This window comes from Nannospalax galili, unplaced genomic scaffold (genome assembly GCF_000622305.1).
Source record: "Nannospalax galili isolate Female #2095 unplaced genomic scaffold, S.galili_v1.0 scaffold983, whole genome shotgun sequence".
Lineage (NCBI taxonomy): Eukaryota > Metazoa > Chordata > Mammalia > Rodentia > Spalacidae > Nannospalax > Nannospalax galili.
This window is the reverse complement of record NW_008350255.1, coordinates 563,309-586,727: the sequence shown is the minus strand read 5'-3', so window position 1 is coordinate 586,727 and position 23,419 is coordinate 563,309. Positions and strand designations below refer to the sequence as shown.

The 23,419-nt window shown below is 40.1% G+C and overlaps 1 protein-coding gene across 2 annotated transcripts in view; it reads left to right on the top strand.

The window, feature by feature from the left end:
• Sox30 (SRY-box transcription factor 30) overlaps positions 1-22,904 on the top strand; it is a 56,741-nt gene extending 33,837 nt beyond the window's left edge. Inside the window, exon 5 of one of the 2 annotated variants that reach the window (XM_008847389.1) lies at positions 22,482-22,904. In XM_008847389.1, the coding sequence (XP_008845611.1) occupies positions 22,482-22,860 (379 nt within the window). In that variant the 3' untranslated portion in view covers positions 22,861-22,904. The remainder of the gene's footprint in view (positions 1-22,481) is intronic. The other variant, XM_008847390.1, reaches the window with a different exon arrangement.
• The last annotated feature ends 515 nt before the right edge of the window (positions 22,905-23,419 follow it).

The following is a 23,419-nucleotide window of genomic DNA, read 5'->3' as shown; positions in this document are numbered from 1 at the left end:
CGTCCAGGATCTTCTGGCTTTCAGAGTTTTCATTGATAAGTCAGCTGTAATTCTGATGGGCTTTCCTTTGTATGTGACTTGTTTTTCTTTTACTGCTTTCAGTATTTCTTTTTGTTCTGTACATTTAGTGTTTTTACTATGATATGCTGTGGGGAGTTTCTTTTCTGGTCCTGTCTATTTGGTGTTCTATGTGCTTCTTGTATTTATATGGGGATATCTTTCCTTCATTTTGGGAAATTCTCTTCTACAGTCCTTTTTAAGATCTGTTCAATACCATTAAATTCTTCTCCTTTCTCTATGCTTATGATACGTAGATTTGGTCTTTTCATGTTGTCCCACATCTCTTGCATATTCCATTCCTGTGGTGTTTTAAATTTTTCATTGTAGCCATGCATGGTGGTGCACACCTGTGGTGCACACCTTTAATCCCAGCACTTGGGAGGCAGAGGCAGGCAGATCTCTGTGAGTTCAAGGCCAGCCTGGTCTCCATAGTGAATCCAGGACAGCTGGGGCTACAAGGAGACCCTGTCTCAAAAAGGCCCCCCCCCAAATTTATTTTCCATTATCTTTGCTGGAGTGGTCCAGTTCTTCAACTTCATCCTCCAGTGTTGATGTTCTGTTTTCCATGTCATTCATTGTAGCAGTGAGGCTTTCCCCTGTTGTTTCAAGTTGGCTTATTCAGTTTTGCACTTCCTTCTTCCTTTCTGCCTGAGTTTTCTTCAGTGTTTCTCTTTTGTGAATTCATTCAGAAGTTTATCCCTATCTTTTTTTAGTTCTTTGATTTGTTTGTGTGTTCTTTAAATTCACTGAATTCCTTGATCATGTTTATGATTGTTCTTTTAAATTCAGTGTCCTGCGTTTTCTCTAGGGGGTTCTCCTTATAGAACTCTTCTACAGGACTGGTGGTTTGGTGGGAACATAGTGTTTTGGCTTTCCATTTTATTATTCCTTTGTTATGATTTTGGCATATAATTTTCTTTTGTTTTTCTGTGATTCTTCTATGAAAGTTAAGTTGAAGTTTGCTTCTGTTTGTATTATTGGTGTGCCTTGGTTGTTTTCTTATTGGCTATGTAAAGCTGGTTGGTCCAAGTTTCAGTTCCCTTGGGTTTTATTTTGGAGGGAACTGATGGCTTCAGATCAGCTACTCAGGAGCTCCCACAGAAGCCCAAGTCAGATTCCAGTCTGGTACACCCAGGCTTCCTTCTAAGGTTTGGCTACTACTAGTGGGCACTCAGAGCAAAATTTGGTAAGTTCCCTAAGGGGGGTGGGCGTTTGGGGGACTCTCAGGAAGTCTGCTGAGTTTTCAGCCCTTATGCCAGAGGGAGGCTCTTTCCTCTGGTCTGCTGAGATCTCAGCCCCTACACCGATGGAGGTTGGAACAGGCCCTTTCAGGCTGTCTGCTAAGGTCTCAGTCTTATCCTGCCAAAGGGCAGAGGGGGCCATGGAAGGGGCCTCATGTATTCCCAGTTAGGGGATTGGGTATGGCATGATTTGGGGTAGCTCACCACCATGTGGAAGCAGGAGTCCAGGTGCTCTCAGGTGGTCCCCTGAGTTCTCAGGCCTTCTTCCAGAGGGAGGCCAGAACAAGCACTCTCTGGCAGTTTGCTGAGATCTCAGCCCCTACCCTGATGGAGGTCAGAACAGACCCTCTCAGGCTTTCTGCTAGGGTCTCAGCTGTATCCTACCAAAGGGCAGAGGTCTGCCCAGGGGCCATTGAGACTCAAATCTTAATTAAGAACTCTATTACTAACAAAACTGTCTTGAAAAATGAAGGATAAATTGTAAATATAAATAATTAAATTCTTTGATTAAAAGACACGGATTGGTAGAATACATGGAAAACAATTCAGTCTATACTAAGTCTACAGGAAGAATCAGCATAGTAAGGAATTACAAGACCAAAGCAAAACCAAAACCCAGCAAGGCAAACACCAAATCCTACAGCCTCATGTCTAGCATCTGGGGCTCAGTGTAGTTAGCTGGGTTTCAAAGGGGGGGTTGCCCCACCCCTCCAGCTCTGCTACTTGTAGCACACATTACCCCTCTCTTTGGCCAGCTCCACCTAGTTACCACAAATCTTGGCATATGACCATTACCCTGGTATCTCCCACATCCAGGGGTCTCCATTGCAACTTAGGCTTCATCTTCACATTTTCATGCAGGTGGCCTCTCAGGGTCTCTTTGTGAGGACTCCCAACTCTACCACACATTTCCTTGCCTCAGCTTTTCTCTGAAACCATGAAGCAAGAAGATTCTATGACCCCCTTAATCTTGCATCTTTTATGTGTATGATACTGCCAAATACTGCCAGCTCAGGGTGCAGCCTGGCCCCCTTGGACCATAGCTGCATCAGCTTCTGTGTGCTGACCCTGGGAAAACACGCTCCAAGGCAGTTGCTTTTGAGGAGTAGGAAGCCCCCTCAGTTTAGATATTCTTCCCTTAATAAGTGTGGATCATCTGATGAGATGGAGCCTCTGATAGGTGGGTTTGCTCTCAGGACATCTATCTTTGTATTGTCCTAGTGCTGCACTCGACATTTCTCTTCAGCAGTGCTGATCTTTAGAGATACAGCCACTGTCTCAGTACCAGCTTGAATGCTCTTCTGTTTTGAAATTTCATCCGCCAAACAAATTATTCGATTTTTTTTTTTTTTTTGGTCCTTTTGAGATGGTCTCCCTGTAGCCCCAGCTGACCTGGAAGTCACTGTGTAGACCAGGCTAGCCTTTAACAGAGATCCTCCTGCCTCTGCCTCCCAAGTTCTGGGATTAAAGGTGTGCACCACCATGCCTGTCTTAAATTATTACATCTTTAAATTCAGCTTCCATGAGATTCCAAGAAAATGGACAGAATGAAGCCTAATTCTTGGCCAGAATGATACTCAAATGGCCCCATCCCAGTTCCTGATAGAGTGCTTGTTTCCTTCTGAGGTTTCATGAGCTGGGCTTCTGCTGTATGTCTCTTTAAGCATTCCTGTCTTCTCATCCCTGACCAGAGGAGCTCATTAAGCTTTGCTTCCATCAAGCAATGGCTTCTATATCCAGAAGTTCCAAACTCTACCACATCTCAGTCACAAAACAGTTCCAAAGGCCTAAGAGCTCCATGCTCTTATCATAGCAATAACCCTACTTCTTGGTACCAGTTTTCATCTTAGTTTTTTTTTCTTTTTTTGTGATAAAATATCTGACAAAAACAATTTAAGGGAAAAAGGGTTTATTCCAGCTCACAGTTCAAAGATACAGTCCATCATGGCAGGGAAGTCAAAGCAGCAGGAGTTTGATATAGCTGGTTACATTGTATCCACAATGAGGAAGCAGAGAGCAGTAAAAGACTGCTGTGGCTCAGTTCAATCTGTACAGTGGCTCAGGTCCCTGTGTACAGTCCAGGATCCCACCTAGAGAATGGAGCCACCTGTAGTGGGTGGGTCTGATTACCTCAATTCATGTCATCAAGATAATCATCCACAGGCTTTCCCAGAGTCCATCTCCCAGATAATTCTGCACATATGTGGATGCACCCACATCATGCAATGCCACGGAGGCACTGTCCAGTTGACAGTTAAGGGCCCAGTGTGGCGGTGCACACTTTTAGTCCCAGCACTCAGGAGGCAGAAGCAGGGCAGTTTCTGAGTTTGAGGTCTGTCCAGTCTACATAGCAAGTTTCAGGCCCATCTAGGCCTACATAGTGAGACCCTGTCTTTTAAAAAAGTGACAATTGACATTAACCATTGCAAAAAGACAGAAAAATCTGAACAGACCCTTAGGAGTTTGAATCAACATGGTAAAACCTCCCAACAAAGAAAAATCCAGGATGAGATGAAGTTGTTGGTGAATTCTACCAAATTCTGGAAGAGGAATAAACATTAGTCCTTCTCAAACTCTTTCAAAAAATAGAAGAGAAGGGAGCACTTCAAATGCTAGTATTTCTCTGTTACCAAAGCCAGAGTGAGTCATCCCAAGAAAATAAAATTACATATCTTTTATGAATATAGATGCAAAAGTATACTTAATAAAATGCTACCAAACTAAATCCAGCAGAATAGTAAGGGATTGTGAGCCGGGATGAAGTGTGGTTTATCCCACAACTGAATGCATGGTTCAGCGTCTGAAAACTGATTAGCAGTAAAGCCACCTGATAATATCTGCTGATGAAGGAAAAAAAGCCTTTAACAAAATCCAACATCCTTTTAGGGTGAAAAATTGCTGGTGCCAGCCGGCCAAGATGGACAGTACCTGAAAGGGGGAGTGAGGATTGAAAGAAAAAACAAGAGACAGAAAAGATACTTGGGAGGGCTGTCAGTAGAGACTGCAGGGGAGGTTTATTTCAGCTCAGCCTTTTTATACAGAAGAACTCAATTAGTTTCAACAGCTGTTTTTCCCACCTGTATCTGAGGGTCAAGGAGCGGTCAAATACTTGTTTTGTGAGCTCCACCATATAAACACATTCCTCCTGATTTGGCAGATTAGGTACTGGTGTGCAAAACACAAACTCAGTAAACAAGCCTGCCACAGCTTATGTACATAATAGATTAATAGCTCCCAACATCTCCCCCTTTATTTTTTATAACCCCGGATTATGCTATATCTAGGACAGAAGGACCATGCCTGTCTTAGGTTGTCTTCTGCTAGAGCAAAGCCTTACCCGTCATCGGCACCTAGCTTCCATTAGCTACGCCCTGTCTTAGGCTGACTTTCTCCCCATCTTTGACTACCGGCCTCTGTTAGGGGAGGAAGCGCAATCTCATATCATGCACAGCTGCCTTGACTTGCCACAGGATTTCATAAATAACTTTACTGCCACCAGATGAAAACAAAGACAAGAGGAAAAGCATGCCAAGTCCCACTAAACCATAGGACCATGATGGTAAGGTGGCTCTCAACCTTTTTAGAATATCTGCCGCTGCTGACAGGGTGGAAATGCTTGCGGAGAATTTTTTTTTTTCTCTATTATCTCTTCGCAATAATACTTTGACATTGGTACAATATCCACCTTGTCCCACAAGCAAACAGTCATCTACTTGTACACACCCGGACTTATCATTTTTAGCAAAACAAATAGGCAACCTGTTTCCCAATCCAAAATAAAAATTCATCACCACTTGCATCATCAGGAGTTTTAAAGCAGGCTGAGCAATTAACCAAGAGTCATTCACAGTCACTACTATCTCTTTTTCCTCCCATATCGCAGGGTGCAATATTGTGGATCAGGAACATAAGTCCAGTATAACTCAACCAAGATCACTTGCAGGAACATCATCATCAGCCACGTTTGTTGCCTCATCATTCTTTTCTACTTCTTTTTCTTTGGCACTTGTCTGGCGAACCTCACCAGCCTTTCTGGCAGCCACCTGGCTCCATCCGCATCCTGTGGAAAAACACAAACATGCCCTCTTCCCTATATCAATACAGGGTTGGGGCCATTACATTGTCCAGTTAAAGGATCCTTCCACCTGACTTGGGCATAGGTATCCTGTGACTGAGGGTGCCACATTCTATCTGTCACAGAGTGGTCATTTTTATCCAAATTCAAAAAGTTTAAAATGAAAAGAGTATGATGTAAAAGATTACTTGGTGTCTGGGGATATAACTCCCCATTTTTTATTTTTTGTAATTGTGTTTTTAAAGCACCATGAGCTCTTTCCACTATACCTTGTCCTTGTGGATTATACGGTATCCCAGTTCTGTGCTCAATGCCCAATTGCAAACAGAAATGTTGGAACCCCTGACTGGTATAGCCAGAGCCATTATCTGTTTTTATAACGTTAGGGATCCCAGCTATGGAAAAGCAAATCAAGCAACGAAGTTATAACATTTTTTTGTGGCTTCCCCTGTTTGTGCAGTAGCCATAATAAAGCCAGAAAATGTACCTATTGTAACATGTACACACCTTTGCCTGACAAAATTGGCAACATGAGTAATGTCCATTTGCCACAACTGGTTAGGCTTCAGCCCTCTAGGATTAACCCCATAATGAGGAACAATTTGTGTTTGAGGACAAGATGAGCATTGTCGCACAATTTGTCTTGCAGCTTCCTTAGTAATATGAAATTGTTTTCTCAAACTTTGGCTATTTTGGTGATGAATGGCATGAGAATTTGTAGCTTGCTCTACTTGAGTCAATCCTATAAGCTGAGTGGCTTTATCCGTCAAGGCATTCCCCAAAGCTAATGGCCCAGGAAGACCACTATGCGCTCTGAGATGTCCTATATAGCAAGGACATTTTCTAGATTTAATACTATTTTGCACTTGTCTTAACAGCAAACAAATTTGAACATTCCTTTTTTCAATAAAAGGTACTGTTTCAATTTCCTGTAGAGCTCAAGCTACATAATGACTATCTGTATAGAGATTGAAGGGTGTTGAGGCCAGAAGCTGGAACACTGCAGCTACAGTGCAAAGTTCCACTACCTGTGCTGAAGCAGGGGAAGTTTGAAAAGAATAACTTTGCCCATAAATCACATAAGCTGTGTGTCCATTAGAAGAACCATCAGTAAATACCGACACAGCCTGGGTAAAAGGGGCAGTAGGACCATACTGAGCACAAGCAGTCTTTAGTTCCTTAAGCTGCTTAAATGGCACGGGTGCATAAGACCACACCCTGTGGCCCTGCTGATCGACTTGTTCAGAAACTGGGAAGACTTGAAATCCATGCCCTGACTCTCCTCGCTCTACCGCAGCTCCAACAGCCTGCTGTAGCAGGGACTGCATAGTTTTGAGGGGATACCAAACTCCTGATAGGGGCTCCTGAACCATGGCAATCATGGGAGGCGCAACAACCTTCGTTGGCCTCTGAGGAGGAGTATCTAATCCTGCTATAATAGAGGGTGTTGTTGGGGTGGTCCTAATTCTTTTCTCTTTGTTCTTAAACATTTCCTTCTTCACAGTGTCTAACTCTGCCCTTAATTGCTTAATTTCCCAGTGATCAGGCAAAGCAATTAGAGGTGGACACTTCTCCTGATCATACTCAACCGTCTCCTCTCCTAGGGCAGACTCATCCTCAGGGTCAAGAGATCCTTCTTCTAACCCCACACGGGGTCCTCATAAAAGGGTGGCAAGGCTAATGGAGCTGGCTCTGGTGGAGCGGAAGGTTTGGTTTCACTTTTAACCCAGCCATGGCTTATCGGATTCTCCTCTTTAGTCTCAGCCTTTGCTCCTAGGGCCCAGAGTATATATCTTACAAAAACTGAGCGACTGTTTCCTTGCCCCATCTTCTCCCAAGATAAATACTAACTGCTCCCCAATCTTACGGAGTGTACTCACTTAACTTCTCCAGCGGTGTCCTTCACTTTTTCCCCTACTTTTCAGGTCCCTGTTCCAGGCAGCACTTGCCGGTGCCAGCCGGCCAAGACGGGCAGGACCTGAAAGGGGGAGTGAGGATTGAAAAAAAAAACAAGAGACAGAAAAGATACTTGGGAGGACTGACAGTGAATACTGCAGCCCCGGTTTATTTCAGCTTTGCCTTTTTATACAGAAGAACTCAATTAGTTTCAACAGCTGTTTTTCCCACCTGTATCTGAGGGTCAAGGAGCAGCCAAATACTTGTTCTGTGAGCTCCACCATATAAACACATTCCTCCTAATTTGGCAGATTAGGTACTGGTGTGCAAAATACAAACTCAGTAAACAAGCCTGCCACAGCTTATGTACATAATGGATTAATAGCTCCCAACAAAAAATTAATTCCTGATTTCCAAAAGTTATTTTTAAGACTAGGAATAAAAGAGAACTTTCTCCGAATTGTAAAGATATCAAAAAACTTCAGATAACATTATACACAGTAATGAAAGATGGAACCTTTCCCCTAAGATCAGGAACAAAACACAAGAATGTCCATTTTTACTACTTCTGTTCCACATTGTATAGGAAAGTTCAAGCAAGATCAACTAAGACAGAAGGAAAAAAAATGAAAGGATTCCAAAATGAAAAAAAAAAACATTAAAAGTATCTCTATTCTCACTCAATGTCATCTTATACTGGAAAATGTTTTTTAAATCACAAAGTAGGGGCCAGCTGGAGGCTCAGTAGGAAAAGGCACTTACTTACTGCCAAGCCTGAGAACCAGAGTTTGATCCCAGGACCCACATAGTAGAAGGCAAGAACTGATTCTTCAAGTTGTCTTCTGACTTCCACACATGAGCCATGGCATGATCATCCCCCACAGACACACTAAAAACATAATAAAAAATAAAATTTAAGAAATATATATATATTTGGCTGGAGAGATGGCTCAGTGTTAAGAACACTGACTGCTCTTTCAGTGGACCCAGATTCGATTCCCAACACCCACATGGCAGCTACAAACTGTCTTTAACTCCAGTTCCAGGGGAATCTGATGCTCTCTTCTGACCTCCACGGCATTGCATGATGCAGGTGCATTCACATACGTGCAGGCAATACACTCATACACATAAAATAAAAATGATAAATTAAAAAATATTAAAAAAGAAATATGTACTATATATGTATTCAGTAGGTTCAATATATTATATCAATTTACAAAATACAGTTGTATTTCTACACACTAGTGATAAATAGCCTGGAAATTAAGAACAATATCATTTGCACTTACACTAGCAAAAAAACCGCCCACATTTTGTCAAGGAGACTCAAAATTTGTAAACTGGAAAGTATTGCTGAAATTAGAGAAGATGTAAATAAATGGGAGGACATTTGTGTTTGTCATTGGAAGATTTAGCATTATTAAGATGATAATACTGTCCAAAGCAGCTTACACCATCATTGTGAGCCTTCTCAAAATCCCAGTGGCTTTTTGAGGGGAGTTAAAGGCAGAAATGGAGAAGTTGATCCTAAAATTTAATATGGAATTGCAACAGACCTAAAATAACTAAAATAATTTTAAAAATAAATGAAAGTTTTGAAGGGCTCACAAGTTCTGATCTCAAAACTTGCTATGAGCAGCAATACGGAAACAGTGTGACACGGGGCTGAGGAGACAGTGCAGTGAATGAAGTGCCAGGCACTGTAGCATGAACCTGTAGTCCTGGTGCACTTAAGACTAGATGGGAGGAGACAGGAATCCCTGGAAGCACACAGGCCAACTGGCCTGGCATACACAACAGTGAACAAGGGACCCTGACTCAAGGTAGAACGAGAGGACTAACCCCTGAGGTTGTCCTTTGACCCTCCACATGTGTGCCATGACATGAGTACATCCAAACTCACACTCATGAATACTTATACACATGCATACACAAGTGCATATGCTGTGTGAACACATCATACACTCCTAAAAATCCAGTGTGATATAAAGAGATTGATAAACCACAGACTGAAAGTTGCAGAAGCTCTATGAAATGTAGTGCTTACAAAGAACTCTCAAAATTCAACAAAGAAAACAACCCAAGAAAAAATGTGTGAATGTCATAAATAGGTATCTCACAATGGCAAGTAAATGATGGTCAGCATCATATGCTTTTAGGGAGTTACACATGAAAACACTGAGATACAGGCTGGGCTGGCAAAATGGCTCAGTGAGTGAAAGTTGTTGTTCAAGCTCTGGAACCTGTGGTAGGAGAGAACAGACTCCTGAAAGCTGTCTTCTGACCTTCACATGCACACCGTGACACACAGGTACCAACACTCACACACTGCACACACGTATAATAATAATAAATAATGGGGCTGGAGAAGATGGCTCAGTGGTTAAGAGCACTGGCACTCTTGCAGAGGACCTGGGTTCCATTCCCAGCACCCACATAGCTGCTAACAGCTGTTTGTAACTCCAGTTTTAGGGGATTCACACTCTCTTCTGACCTCTGTGGACATTGCATGACACAGACGTATTAACACACATACAGGCAATACATTCATGCACATAAAATAAAAATAATAAATATTTAAAAAAATAATAATGAATGAGCTTGCTTGAAAAGAAAAGAAAAAAACAAGATGCCACCACCACAAGGACAAAATTTAAACCACCTATGCTACCAAATGCTAGAAAGGATGTGGGGCAGTAGGAACTCGCATTCATGCTGATGGGAATGCAGAATGTCACAGATATTTTGAAGATAGATTGGCAGATTCTTATAAAACTAAACGTGATCCAGTACTTGTATTGTTTAGTATTTATCCAAATGAATTGAATGTTATGTCCACATAAAAATCTGCATACAGATGTTTATAGAGACTCTATTCATGATTACCAAAAGTTGGAAGCAATCAAGAAATACTTCAGGGCTTGGAGAGATGGCTCAGTGGTTAAGAGCACTACTGACTGTTCTTGCAGAGGACCCAGGTTTGATTCCAGCCCACATGGTGGCTAACAACTGTCCCAGTTCCAGGGAATCCAATGCCTTCTTACCTCCACAGGCATTGCATGACATGGGTGCACTTACATGCATTCAGGCAATACACTCATACACATAAAGTAAAAATAAATACTTTTTTAAAAAAAGACTTAAGCAGGTGAGTAGATAAACTGGTATATTCAACCACTGGAATCTTATTTAACACTAGGAAGAAATGAAGTAATGAGAAAAAATGGAGACACTTAAGTTCATATTACTAAGTGAAAAGCCAGGCTGAAAATAGTGCCTACTATATTGTTCTCATATATAAACTCTGGAAAAGATAAATCAACAAGACAGCAAAACAGTTACCCATCTCCTCTTCTGTGCATTATATATGTCTCCATGTTTTGTTTTTGTTTTTGTTTTTTGTTTATCTAATCAGGACACCAGTCATTAGAATAACCTCATCTTATTATTACGTCTATAAAGAGCCTGCTTCCAGAGTTGAATTCTGAAGTTTCAGGTGGACATGAATTTTAGGGGGACACTCTTTAGCCTGCTACATGGGCTGAGATCAGAGGAGGAGGGGTGGATGAACCTGCTGAGCTCAGAGAATTTTTAGAGCAGTGAAACAGCTGTTGGATAAGACACTATTATGGTGAATAGGTGTCATTAATACCTTTGCTAGCACCTACAGAATTTATACCATCCAGAGTGGATGTAATGTGCCATAGGTGGTAATGACATATCCATGTAGGTTCATGGATTTTAACAAATGTACTACTCTGTTGTGGATGTGCTAGAGTGGTCCTGTGCATCCGGGAAAGGAGGGATTATATGAGAATCTTCTGTGCTAGTGCTTAGTTTTGTTATAAGAGTAAAATTTCTAAATTTGTCTAAAAGATAAAAGTCTACTTTAAAAAAGAAAACTTCTGTGAAAAAGTGTGATGCTGGCGTGGAGACAGACATAGCAGATAATGGAGTAGAATTCAGAGTTATAAAAAATCTGTGGTTGCTTAATATTTTTATTTTAATCTTTAAAAATTTTATGTGCGGGGTTGGAGAGATGGCTCAGCGGTTAAGAACAGTAGTTGTTCTTGCAGAAGACCCGGGTTTGAATCCCAGCACCCACGTGGCAGCTAACAACTGTCCGTAACTCCAGTCCCAGGGGATCTGACAGCCTCTTCTGACCTCCGTGGGCATTGCACGACCCAGATGCATTTACCTACATGTAGGCAATACATGCATACACATAAAATAAAAAAAAATAAATAATTAAAAAAAATTTTTTATGTGCAAGCGTTTTGCCTGTATGTTTGTTTAAGGGCACCTGTGTGGTGCAATGCCTATGGAAGTCTGAAGAAGGCATTGGATCCCCTAGAACTGTAGTTAAGAATAGTTGTTAGCCACCATGTGGGTGCTGGGAACCAAATCTGGGTCCTCTGCAAGAACAGCCAGTGCTCTTAACCACTGAGCCATCCCTCCAGCCCTTGTGCTCACTTTATTTTTAGCAGGGATGCCAAAACTCTGTAATCAGGGAAGGAGCAAACTGGCTAACAGTTGTGCAGGAACAGTTGAACAGCCACGTACGAAAGAATGAAGTTACACTCTTAGCTCATACCAAATAAAAAAGTGTATCTCAAATGCAACAAGACGAACTAGACTTCATTATAATTAAAATGGTTTTTAACTGTCAAGAAAGTAAAAAAATGCAAGCGATAGGAGAAATTATTTGCAGGTCATGTATGATAAGTGACCTTTATCCAAGACATACAAAGACATCTCTCAACTCAGTAAAAAGGAAGCTTGGTTTATGAGTGAACAAAAGTCCAAGTACGTTTTTTCCAAAGAAGGTAGTATCTGGCCAGTCGGCACATGGAAGGATACCCAGTAGTTCTTGAGGAAAAGCACAGCAGCAGCACAATGTTTGACAACTACACATCAACTGGGTAGAATTTTCTGAAATAACCTTTGAGACGAGGATGTTGGAGAAACTGAACCCACATCTATTGCTGGCAGAAATGACAAGTGGGGCAGGCACTTTTGAAAACTGGCAGCTCCTCAGAATATTAAATGTACAGTGAGTAGTGACTCCTCTCCTAGGCATGTGCCAGAGTTGAGATCACATACATGCGAAAAACTTGTCGTTAAGGAAAACATCTATACAGACAGATGTAAGTAGTAGGTGGAGTTCTGTTAGGAGTCTAAAGAATGGAACTTGCAGATAATATAATCAGTTCAGATTATATATAGTTTATTGTAGGATTGATAGAAAGCTAAACTTGAGTTAAACTAGTTTTCTATTCCTATTATAACGATTAATAGTAAACTTTCTGACTTAGACAGTATAAATTATTGTTTCACAGTTATGGAGGTCAGAAACTGAAATATGCTTCTGGGATATATTAGTTATCCAGAGCTGACAAAAGAACTTACCAGAACCTTGGTAGCTTAAAGCAACAGCAGTAATTATTGTCTTGGGGTTCTGGAGTCTAGAAGCCTGAAATTCAGATATCAACAGGGTTATGCGCCCTTTGAAAATTCTGGGAAAGAATCTTTCATTCCTTCTAGCTTCCTGACAATCCTTAGCTGCCCTTGACTTATGGCTGCATTACCCTTCGTGTGTGTGTGTGTGTGTGTGTGTGTGTGTGTGTGTGTGTGTGTGTATGTGTGTGTGTTGTACCTATTTTAAACTTTTTTGTGTGTATATATGATATGTGTATGTGTGTGTGCACATATGTTCATATGTGTGAGTGTGGGCACATGTGGAGGTCAGAGAACAACCTTGTGCATTGGTCCTCATCTTCTGCCTTGTTGAAACAAAGCCTCTTTTGTTGTTTACTGCTGCTTCCCAGGCCAGATGGCCCATGAGCTTCTGGGTTTTCCTGTTTCTACCTCCCATCTCAGCATAGGAGAATTGGAATTATTGACTGGTGCTGGCAGACCCATCTTTACGTGGGTCATGGAGATTGTTTCCTCATGCTTATGTGGCAAGTGCTTTACCCATGGGACCCTTGCCCCAGCATCCTCCTTGTCTTTTAGAATGTCATGCATTCAAACACCTTGTCTTTTTATAAGTCATTGAAGTCAACTCCTACTCCAGTCCAGTGTGATGTTATCTTAATGCAGTGAATATCTGCAAACATCCCATTTCCTAATCATTGTATTTTAAAGTTCCCGGTAGACATGAATATTAAGAGGACACTCTTCAGCCCACTAGTGGGTTTTAAATAGAAATGGGCAGGGTTGCATTCTTTCTAAAGGTTGTAGTGGAGCCTCCAGATGCCACCTTGCCTGCCTTGACTCAGGCCCTGTCCACTCTTGACTTCTTCCATTGTCACATCTGATTCTGACACTCTTGCTGTCCTGTCACAGAGATGCTTTTCATTAGAGTGGCCTACCTGAAGAATCTGAGAAAATCTTCCATTTCAGGATCCTGACTATTCACATCGTCCTAGTCACATTTGCTATAGAAGGTTACATAGGACACTGGATCCAGGATTGGTACACGGATACATTTGAGAAGTGGTACACCACTTCCATTCCATGTCAAGTACTTTGTCATGCTTAGTTTTGTACATGTCTAATTATAAGCATAGTTATAGAAGGCATCAAAACACAAATCTCTGAAGAACGTGTACTGCATTTCATGCTCTTCCTATTTGAAGAAACACTTAACACTCCGCATGGTGCATATCATTGGGCTATGAGCGGTAACTCACCATGTTTTAAAAGGTTGTTGACTTCCTTCCCTGAGCTCTTTTCCAAGCCAATGGCTTTACTTCCGTAACTCATGTATGCTTTATTTTGTAATGAGAAGACAGCACAGTAAACTCAAGCTCTGTATGCCAGAGCAGTTGAGCTTAATGAAGGGAAAGGAATGTTTTCATCCTGCACCTGCATTTCCCCAGCTCCTGGGCATTCTCAAAGAATAGGGTTCCTGATGCCCTCAGTGCAGCTTTTGCTGGGGCTGAAAATGGCATGTGCTGACAGCTATGGTAGCCACTGGGGAACGATGATGACCAGCACACTAGCACAAAGGCTGAGTCCTTAGGAGGATATGAAAGAAATAACTTAACTCCCCCATCATAGAGGGGAACCTTTCTTTTAATCTTTCATGAGCAATTTTTTATTTACCACTTTGTTACAGAAAATGTCATGTGTAAAACAGGGAGCATTGCAGCATAATGTACCCCACGTGCCTAGCATCCAGCTTCCCCAGTTTACTTTTTTTAAAAAAAAAACTGTTTTATTATTTTTATGTGTATGTGTGTATTGCCTGCATGTAGGTAAGTGCACCCGTGTTGTGCAGTGCCCACAGAGGACGGAAGAGGCTGTCGGATCCCCTGGGATTGGAGTTATGGACAGTTGTTAGCTGCCATGTGGGTGCTGGGATTCAAATCCGGGTCTTCTGCAAGAACAGCCAGTGTTCTTAACCACTGAGCCATCTCCGCAGCCCCCCCCACCCCCAGTTTACTTTTACTGCTATTCTTGGTTCTTCCATTTCCCTTACTTTGAGAACAAGGAACCTTATGCATTTTAAAGCAGATCACAGACATCATATTTCATGTGTAAATAGATTAGTACAGTTAACACATCTAACTGAAAATTCAAAGGGATTCAAGATCTAAAATTTTGAGCATCATATTGGTGCTAAAAAGTTTCAGGTTTTGGAGCATTTCCAGTTTCAAGTGTGGGGAGTAGAAATAAGTATTTGTGAAGTCTATGCAATACTACCAAAAAAAAAAAAGCCAGAAAGATTGCTCAGTGCATAAAGAAAGATGTTTAGCACCAAGCCTGACAGCCTGAGTTCCTTACCTGGGACGTACATGGTAGAAGACAAGAACCAATTCCCCAAAGGTTGTCTTCTGACCTCTACACATTGCTGGTGTCAGGGGTGTGCCCACCCTCCTCCACAGGCTAAATCAATGTGAACAACAACAAAAACTCTAAAATCAGAACACTCTAGTCTGTTCTTTGGATAAAGATACAATACACACACACAGACACACACACACACACACACACACTAGTTAAGGACTTGGAAAAATGACCACCTACCATTATCATACCTGAAAAATTAGTGATGCCATATTATTAACCAATAATTAGTCTTTCGTTGCTTTTCCTTTATTGTCTCAAACCTGTCTTTTCACGACTGGTTTGTGTAAATCAAAATCCAAGCTGTATATAAATTGGACTTGATGGTTTCTTAAGCTTTTATAAACAGTACATTGTCTTCTTCTTTAAGAAACAAAAACTTATCCATAACCTGGATGTGGCTTTTTACATCCCTGGGTATTATTTAACATGATTCTCTATCACTTATTTTTTTTCCTATAAAGTGACAGATATTAAAATTTGATTAGATTCAGGTTCATTTTATTGCAGTGATGTCTCATAGGTAGTTTGTACTCTATTACATACCGAAGTACATCAAACCTGATTTTCTCTATATGTTAGTGAGTGGTGTTAAGGTGGTGTTAGCAATTGTGTTCCCATTAATGTTTAGCTAAACCAGTCATACATCAGTTCCTGGCCACACACTGGTTGCACTAGGAGAGCTTAAAAAGCACCAGGGTATAGGTCTTGCCCTAGGCCAAGCAAACCAGAGTCTGTTGGGTAAGAGCCTTGGCAACACTATTCTTTTTTACTGAGGCATAATATTTGTACATTTATACAATATGTAATCAAAGATAATAAAACATTTCCTTCTCTTTAAATATTAATCATTTTGTGTGCTTGAAATTTCATTCTCCTCTAGTCATTTGAAATGCAGCAGAGATTGTTTTAACCAAGAGTCACCCACTGTGCTAAAAGAAGAAGCGGAGTCCTTCCTCTACTCTGTGGTTTGGTGTCCCTTGTTGAACCTTTTCCAGCCCCAAATCCTTGCCTTTTACCATCTCTAGTGCTCACTATTCCATTCCATTCTTCCTCAAGACTAACTTAACTATTTTCCACAAACAAGTGATATCATGGTGTTTGTCTTTTTCTATCTGGCTTGTTTCACTTAACGATTGCCACCATATTGCTGCAAATGACAGTGTTCCATTCCTTTTATGACTGAGCAGTATTCCAGTGTGTAAGATACCACACCTTTATTCATCCACTGACGGGAATCTGGACTGGTTCTATATTTGTGGATTGTGCTATAATAAACCTGGGAATATAAGTAATTTTTTTGGTATAATGACTTCATCTTTGAATATATTATACCCAGTAAGGGAGTTACCAGATCATACAATAATCTGCTGATTTGCTTTTTTGGTGTTCAGTGGATATATATTGTGATATCAATCCCTTGTTAGATGAATAATTTGCAAATATTGTCCCATTGTGTAGGTTGGTTGCAATCCTTACATCTCCTGTTCGGAGCAGACGCTTCTAGTTGATCATAGTCCCATTTGCTGTTTTTCATTTTTGTTGCTTTTGGGGTCCCATCTTTAAAACCAGTCTGTGTCACATCAGTACAGTGAAGCCTTTCTCCTACTTCCTTATGGTTTTTTGTAGTTTCTAGTTTCACATTTAGGCCTTTGGTCCATTTTTAGTTGTTCAGTAGGCCATTATCAGGTGATATCTATTTTCATTCTCCTGCCTGTGTCTAGCCAATTTTGCCAGCACTGTTTATTAAAGAGACTGGTAATTTTTTTTCCCATTGTATGTATGTTTTTAGTTTCTTATAAAAAGAAATCAGTTGACTGTACATGACTTCACCTCTGAGTTTTCTGTTGTATTTCTCTCATCAGTCTCATAATTTGCGTTGTAATGCTCCCTTATTTCCTTGGTTAAATTTATTCCTAAATATTTTTTTCATGGTTTTTGTGAATGAACTGAACTCTGTATTTCCTTTACAGTAGTTCCATTATTGATGCATAATAATTTTACTATTTTGTATGGTAAATTTATATTTTTATGTGTATGAGTGTTTTGCCTGCATGTATGTAAGTGCACCTGTGTACAATGCCTGAAGAAACCAGAAGAGGGCATCAAATTCCCTGGAACTGGAGTTACAGATGGTTGTTAGCTGCCATGTGGGTGCTGGGAATTGAACCCAGGTCCTCTGCAAGAGCAGTCAGGTGCTCTTAACTGCTGAGCCATCTCTCTAGCCCCATGAATTTATTTATATATATATTTTTAATATTATTTTTTATTTTTTTAGAAGAAGCATATCATTATAGCTTTAACATGCCCAATAACAGTTTCCAGAGCAAAGACACAGCTCCTTCAAAAGGGACTATACAATTTCTAGGTTTGCTGTTGAATCAATACAGTTATACAACATTGAATTCAGTATAAGCCCTGTAAGACATAAAATTGAATGACTTTTTAACCCTCAAAAAAGATCTCCATTTCATTCTAAAATATACTGTTTCTTACAGAAAGACTCATTGTTTTTGCTACTAACACTGAGATGTTGGCGCATGTGTCTTTCATCTGTATGTATCTAATTATTACTAGTCATAATCATTTGCACTTGGATCCTTGGTACCTGTGTATGTCTATAAAGTCATCAGATAGATTTTAATGGTTATGTTCATCACCTCTACTAATTAACACGACGTAAACTTTTATGCTTCCTCCTCAAATATAATAATTTTTAACTTGTTGATTTTTTTTCTGTGTGTGTATATCAAGCTTTACTGAATTTATGTATCAGTTCTAACAGCTTTTTGATGGAACGTTTAGGTTTTTCTATGTGTACTGTTATGTCCATTTGCAAGCATGCATAATTTAACTTCTTTGTTTCCAAGCTGAACATTCTAGTTTTGCTTTTCTTACTGTTTTTTGCTGAGACATGCCAGTACTGTATTAAATAAGAGTGGTGAAAACCAACACCTTTATTTTGCTTGCATTTCCATTCTTAGAGAAAATGTCTGCGGCTTTCCTCGTTTAATATCATGCTGGCTATAGATTTGTCACAGATATCCTTTAGTATTTTGAGGATGATCTTCTAAACATAGTTTGGTGGGAGTTTTTACCATGAAGAGATATTGAATCTTACTGGATATTCTGTATTGCAGTAGTCATATACTTACTGTCATTAATTCTGTTGGTATATTGCCTCACGCTTATTGATTTGTATATGTTGAACCATCCTTGAATTCTACTTGATCATGGTGTGTGATATTTTTAATGTACTGTTGAATTTAGTTCACTAGTATTTTATTGAGATCTATTGTGTCTATTTTCATCCAGGCAATGGGTTTATAGTTTTCTTATTATGTTTTTCTGGCTGTGGTATCAGGGTATGCTGGCCCTATAAAAGAGTTTGGCAGAATTTATAACATTTCAAATTTCTGAAATGGTTTATAAAGAATTGGAATTAGGCTGGGTATGGTGGTACACGCCTTTAATCCCAGCACTTGGGAGGCAGAGGCAGGTGGATCTCTGTGAGTTCAAAGCCAGCCTGGTCTACATAGTGAGTTCCAGGCCAGCTAGGGCTACAGAGAGAACCTGTCCAAAAAAAAAAAGAATTAGTTCTTAAAATGCACAGTGAAATTTGGCAGTCAATCCTAGGTCCTGGACTTACTTTATATTAGAGACTTAATTATGGCTTCAATCTCATTACCAATATGGGTCTTTTTGTTTAGATTTCCTCCCCTTTCCTTTCTTCCCTCCTTCCCTTCCTTCTCGCTACTGTCGTCTCCAATTCTTCCTTTTTTTAAAAAACTTTTTAAAAAATATTTTAATATTTATTTTTTGTGTATGAGTGTATTGCCTGCATGTATGTGAGTGCACCCGTGTCATGCAGTGCCATGGAGGTCAGAAGAGGGCTTCGGATTCCCCTGGAACTGGAGTTAAGGATGGTTCGTAGCCGCCATGTGGGTGCTGGGATTCGAACCTGGGTCCTCTGCAAGAGCAGTCAGTCTCTTAACTGCTGAGCCATCTCTCCAGCTCTCGTTTCTTCCTCTTGATTTTGGTTTTTGAGCTGGGTCTCTCTGTGTAACCCAGGCTACCTTTGAACTCATTAGAGAACCCTAATTAGCCAAAATTTGCATTCTCCTGCTTCATCCTTCTGTGTGCTGGGATAACAGACATTTGTACCATGCACAGGTTCTATTTATTCTTGACTAGATTTTGGTAGATGGTATGTGTTCATGAATATTTCTTCTAGGTTTTCTAGTTACTTTAGAATGTAATTTGCCATGGTGATTCCGTATCCCTGTATTTCTGTAATATCTTGTGACATCTTTTTCGTCTCTGATTTTATTATTTGAGTTTGAGTTGTGGTAGTCATTGACCTACCCTCCTTCCTTCCTTCCTGGTTTTTTTTTTTTTTTTTTTTTTTTTTTTTTTTTTTTTTGCTTTTTTTGAGACAGGATCTCCCTGTAGCTCCAGCAGCTGCTCTGGAACTCACTATGTAGACCAGGCTGGCCTCGAACTCACAGAGATTCGCCTGCCCCTGCCTCCCGAGTGCTGGGATTAAAGGCATGTGCCACCACTCCTAGCTCTGATCTTTTTCTTTAGTGTTGATTTTTTTATTTCTTTTATTTCCGAATACTAACTTTTGTTCAGGTTCTTATTTTCTAAGTCCTTAAGATTCCCTGTTGCGTGTTTATTTGATGTTTTATTTATTTTTTGATGTACGTAGATGCTGCTGTACACATTTCTCTCATTGTTGCTTTTTTCATATTCCATAGATTTTCTTTTTAGACAGGGTCTCCCTGTAGCCCCAACTGGCCTGGAATTCACTATGTAGACCAGGCTGGCCTCAATTTCAGAGAGGTTTGCCTACCCTAGCCTGGCAAGTTCTAGGATTAAAGGCATGCACTACTGTGCCTGGCTCCACAGATTTTTAATAGGTTATTTCCATTTCTCACTAAGAATTTAGAAATTTTCTTCAATTATCCATTTGATTTACGTTATTCAGTGACAATTTTTCTTAATACTTTTCATTCTCCTTGTTGTTGATTTGTATTTTTATTCTACCATGGTCTGAGATGATACATATTATTTCAATTTTTTATTTTTTATTAAGACTTGATTCAGGGCTGGCTACTATATTAGTCAAAGAATGCTCTGTGTGCTGATGAGAATATGTTTTCTGTTCCTGTTGGATAAACCATGCTGTAAATGTCTGTAAGGTCCATTTGCACTATATGAAACCCTTAGCCAGTACTTGGAAAGCATGATACATTTTTATTCTATGTTGGCTAATATTACTATTCTAATCATTGTAGTTGTTGCTTTTCCTGGTGAAATGCTATGCTTTTATACTTGCTCATTGTCATCCAGGTAACTTTCTTGGATCACCTTTGTCCTAATTACTTTTGTTGTTGTTGTTGTTCTGTGAACATAGCACTGACTTGTCTTTCCCACACAGTATAGTCATTTGTGATGCTGGTTAACAAACTTCAAGAGGAGAGAGAGAGAGAGAGAGAGAGAGAGAGAGAGAAGAAATCTTCATACTCTGAAGGTAACCCCTTCAGAGGATGGTGTGATAAGAATAGGAGGTAGGAATTGGCTAGGCACTTAGGGTAAAAAGACCCCAAAGAAATGTAGCCAGTTTCTTGGCTAAAAGTCAAAACATCCTTGGGCCTGTTAGCAACATACTCTGTTCCAAAGGTCAAAAATGTCAAAAGTGTTTGGGAGCTTGTACCTAATCCTTAAAAGATTTTAGGATTACCTCTTCAGAGGGGGGAATGTTGGAGGGGAGGGAGTGGGCATGGATTTGATCAAAACACCTTATATGCATGTATGAAATTCTCAATAAAGTTTTTGTAAAAAATAAATAAATATAAATAAATCAAAAACATTTTTTAAGAATGCAGGGACTGGAGAGATGTGTCAGTGATTAAGAGTACTGGCTGCTCTTGCAGAGGACCTGGGTTTGGTTCCCAGCACTCACATGGTGGCTAACAACTGTAACTCTAGTCCCAAGGGATTCAACATCCTCTGCTGATCTCTGTGGGCATTGCACAACAGGGGTGCACTTACATACATTTAGGCAGTACATTCATACACATAAAATAAAAACTAAAAAGAGAATGCAAACCTGAAAAAGTTTGCAAACTTTGCTTCATATTTCTGTTATTTAACATTAGCAAGTTATCTAGAACTTCAAGATTTGTGGGTGGGATCACCTCAGAGACTTTGAGATAGTAGTCTAGTACATCAATCGTGCTTTTGAAAGGAAAGAAAATTGCCTCTCTTCCCTGCCCTTTCCTCTCCTCTCCTCCCCTCCCCTCCCCTCCCTTCTCTCTCCTTTTCTTCTTTTCCTTTCCTCCTTCCTTTCCTTGCAGAAGCGGGAAGCACCTAGCATGCTGTGGGTTTGGCTAGTGTGATCATTGTGTTATCTGTCACTAGGTGGAGCCCGTGAGCCCAACTCGTGTGTAATTCCGGTTCTCAGAAGAGGAAAATAATACTTAAAATTGGCAAATGGTTTTGAGTTACAAAAATATTAGCTTTACCTTTTAAAAAAATCAGTTTGCAGAACTGCAAAGGTCTTCTCTTCACATTCTTTTCTTGTAAAAAAATTGGCAAAAGCTCTTTAAAACCATAGTATAATATTAGCTCTAGATCTTTATGGCAGAGTTCTAAATTTACTTTGTTATTGTGCCATTTTAAAACTAAAGTTGTGGCTTAGCGGTTAGAGAACATACTTTTGCAGAGGACCTGTGTTTGATTCCTACAATTTGTGTTGAACAGCTCACACACTCCAGCTCCAGGACATCCAATGCCTTTAACTTCTGTGGGCACCTGCACTCATATACACAGACACACAGACACTCACATACACATAATTGAAACTAATAAAAATAAATCTTTTAAAAATGAAGCGGTGGTCCTCTATTCCAGAGCTTCAGTCTGAGGAGCTCTTCATTTCAACCCATCTGTGCACATCCCCACCGCTCTCAAATCAAGTGCTGCACCATAGTTATCACTGTGCCATTTTTTTAGCATAACATAACATTATTCTTATATTTCATTTCACTTGGTGTGAGATAGTGTAAGAGGCCTAGATAATCATTTCTTCTCTATTAACGTCTTCAAAGGTAAGATGCCAGAGACTAATAGGAGGTAATAAAAGCTGGGGATTATTCTATCATAAGCTTCCTTTGCTATGAATTCTGGGTTGGGATGGGATGGACAGTGGGGAGACAGCAGATGAATACCTTTCCATGTCCTAAAGAAAATGCAGTTAGTCAGTCTGTGTGCCGGGTGATATGTGGGCAAGACCTGACTTTTTTTTTTTTTTTTTTTTTTTTTTTTTTTTTATCTTTCTGCCACAGCACGTGCCCTTATAGTCGGCCTCCTTTTGGCTATGGAAACTTTCCAAGTTCAATGCCAGAATGTCTTGGTTATTATGAAGACAGGTACCAGCATGAGGCTGTATTTTCTGCTTTAAATAGAGACTATCTTTTCAGAGACTACCCAGATGAGCACACACACAGGGAAGACTCGCGGAGCTGTGAGATCATGGATGGGTCTCCTTACTGCAACAGTCACGGCCACAGTGGGGAGCAGTACTTGAACCCCATGTCCCCACTGGACATTGGAACCCTGGAGAACGTCTTCACAGCCCCAGCATCAGCTCCCTCTGGCCTTCAGCAAGTCAATGTCACTGACAGTGATGAGGAAGAAGAAGAAAAAGTGCTCAGGAATTTATAATTTAAAACAAATATGCACAGAAAATAAATATTTCTTAAAATATATTCTGGGTCAGTTGGTGTGAGAAAAAAAAAAAAAAGCTTAGAATGCTTTGCTAAGAGTTTTCCACCATGATTTGAAGAGTCAGAGCCAAATGCCATTCCCGTCTTCCTGTTTCATTAGTGACACTGGACTCCTGCTGTTTCATTGCAGGGATAGTAAAATCTAAAGTAGTTATGCTTGTGGCTAGAATTTGCACCAATATATAATAACATTATTCTCTCTTGGAACATGCAAAATACAGACACCTCAGGAGGGCATGTGAGGACACACAAGTGAGTATGTTTGGCATGACAAAGTGTGATTTGCATTTTACCTCGGTACATTTACGTATTTTTCTGAAAGTTCTGTTTTGTGTTTATATAATATTTTTGGATATTGTCAGTTTTTATGTAACATTTTAAAAATGTTTTGATAACTTGTAGGCATGAACTAGAACTTAACTACTAATTTAACTTACACTAATAACCAATTATAAGTTGCAAGTGTATTTTAATGACACCAGGGTAATTCCTTCAGA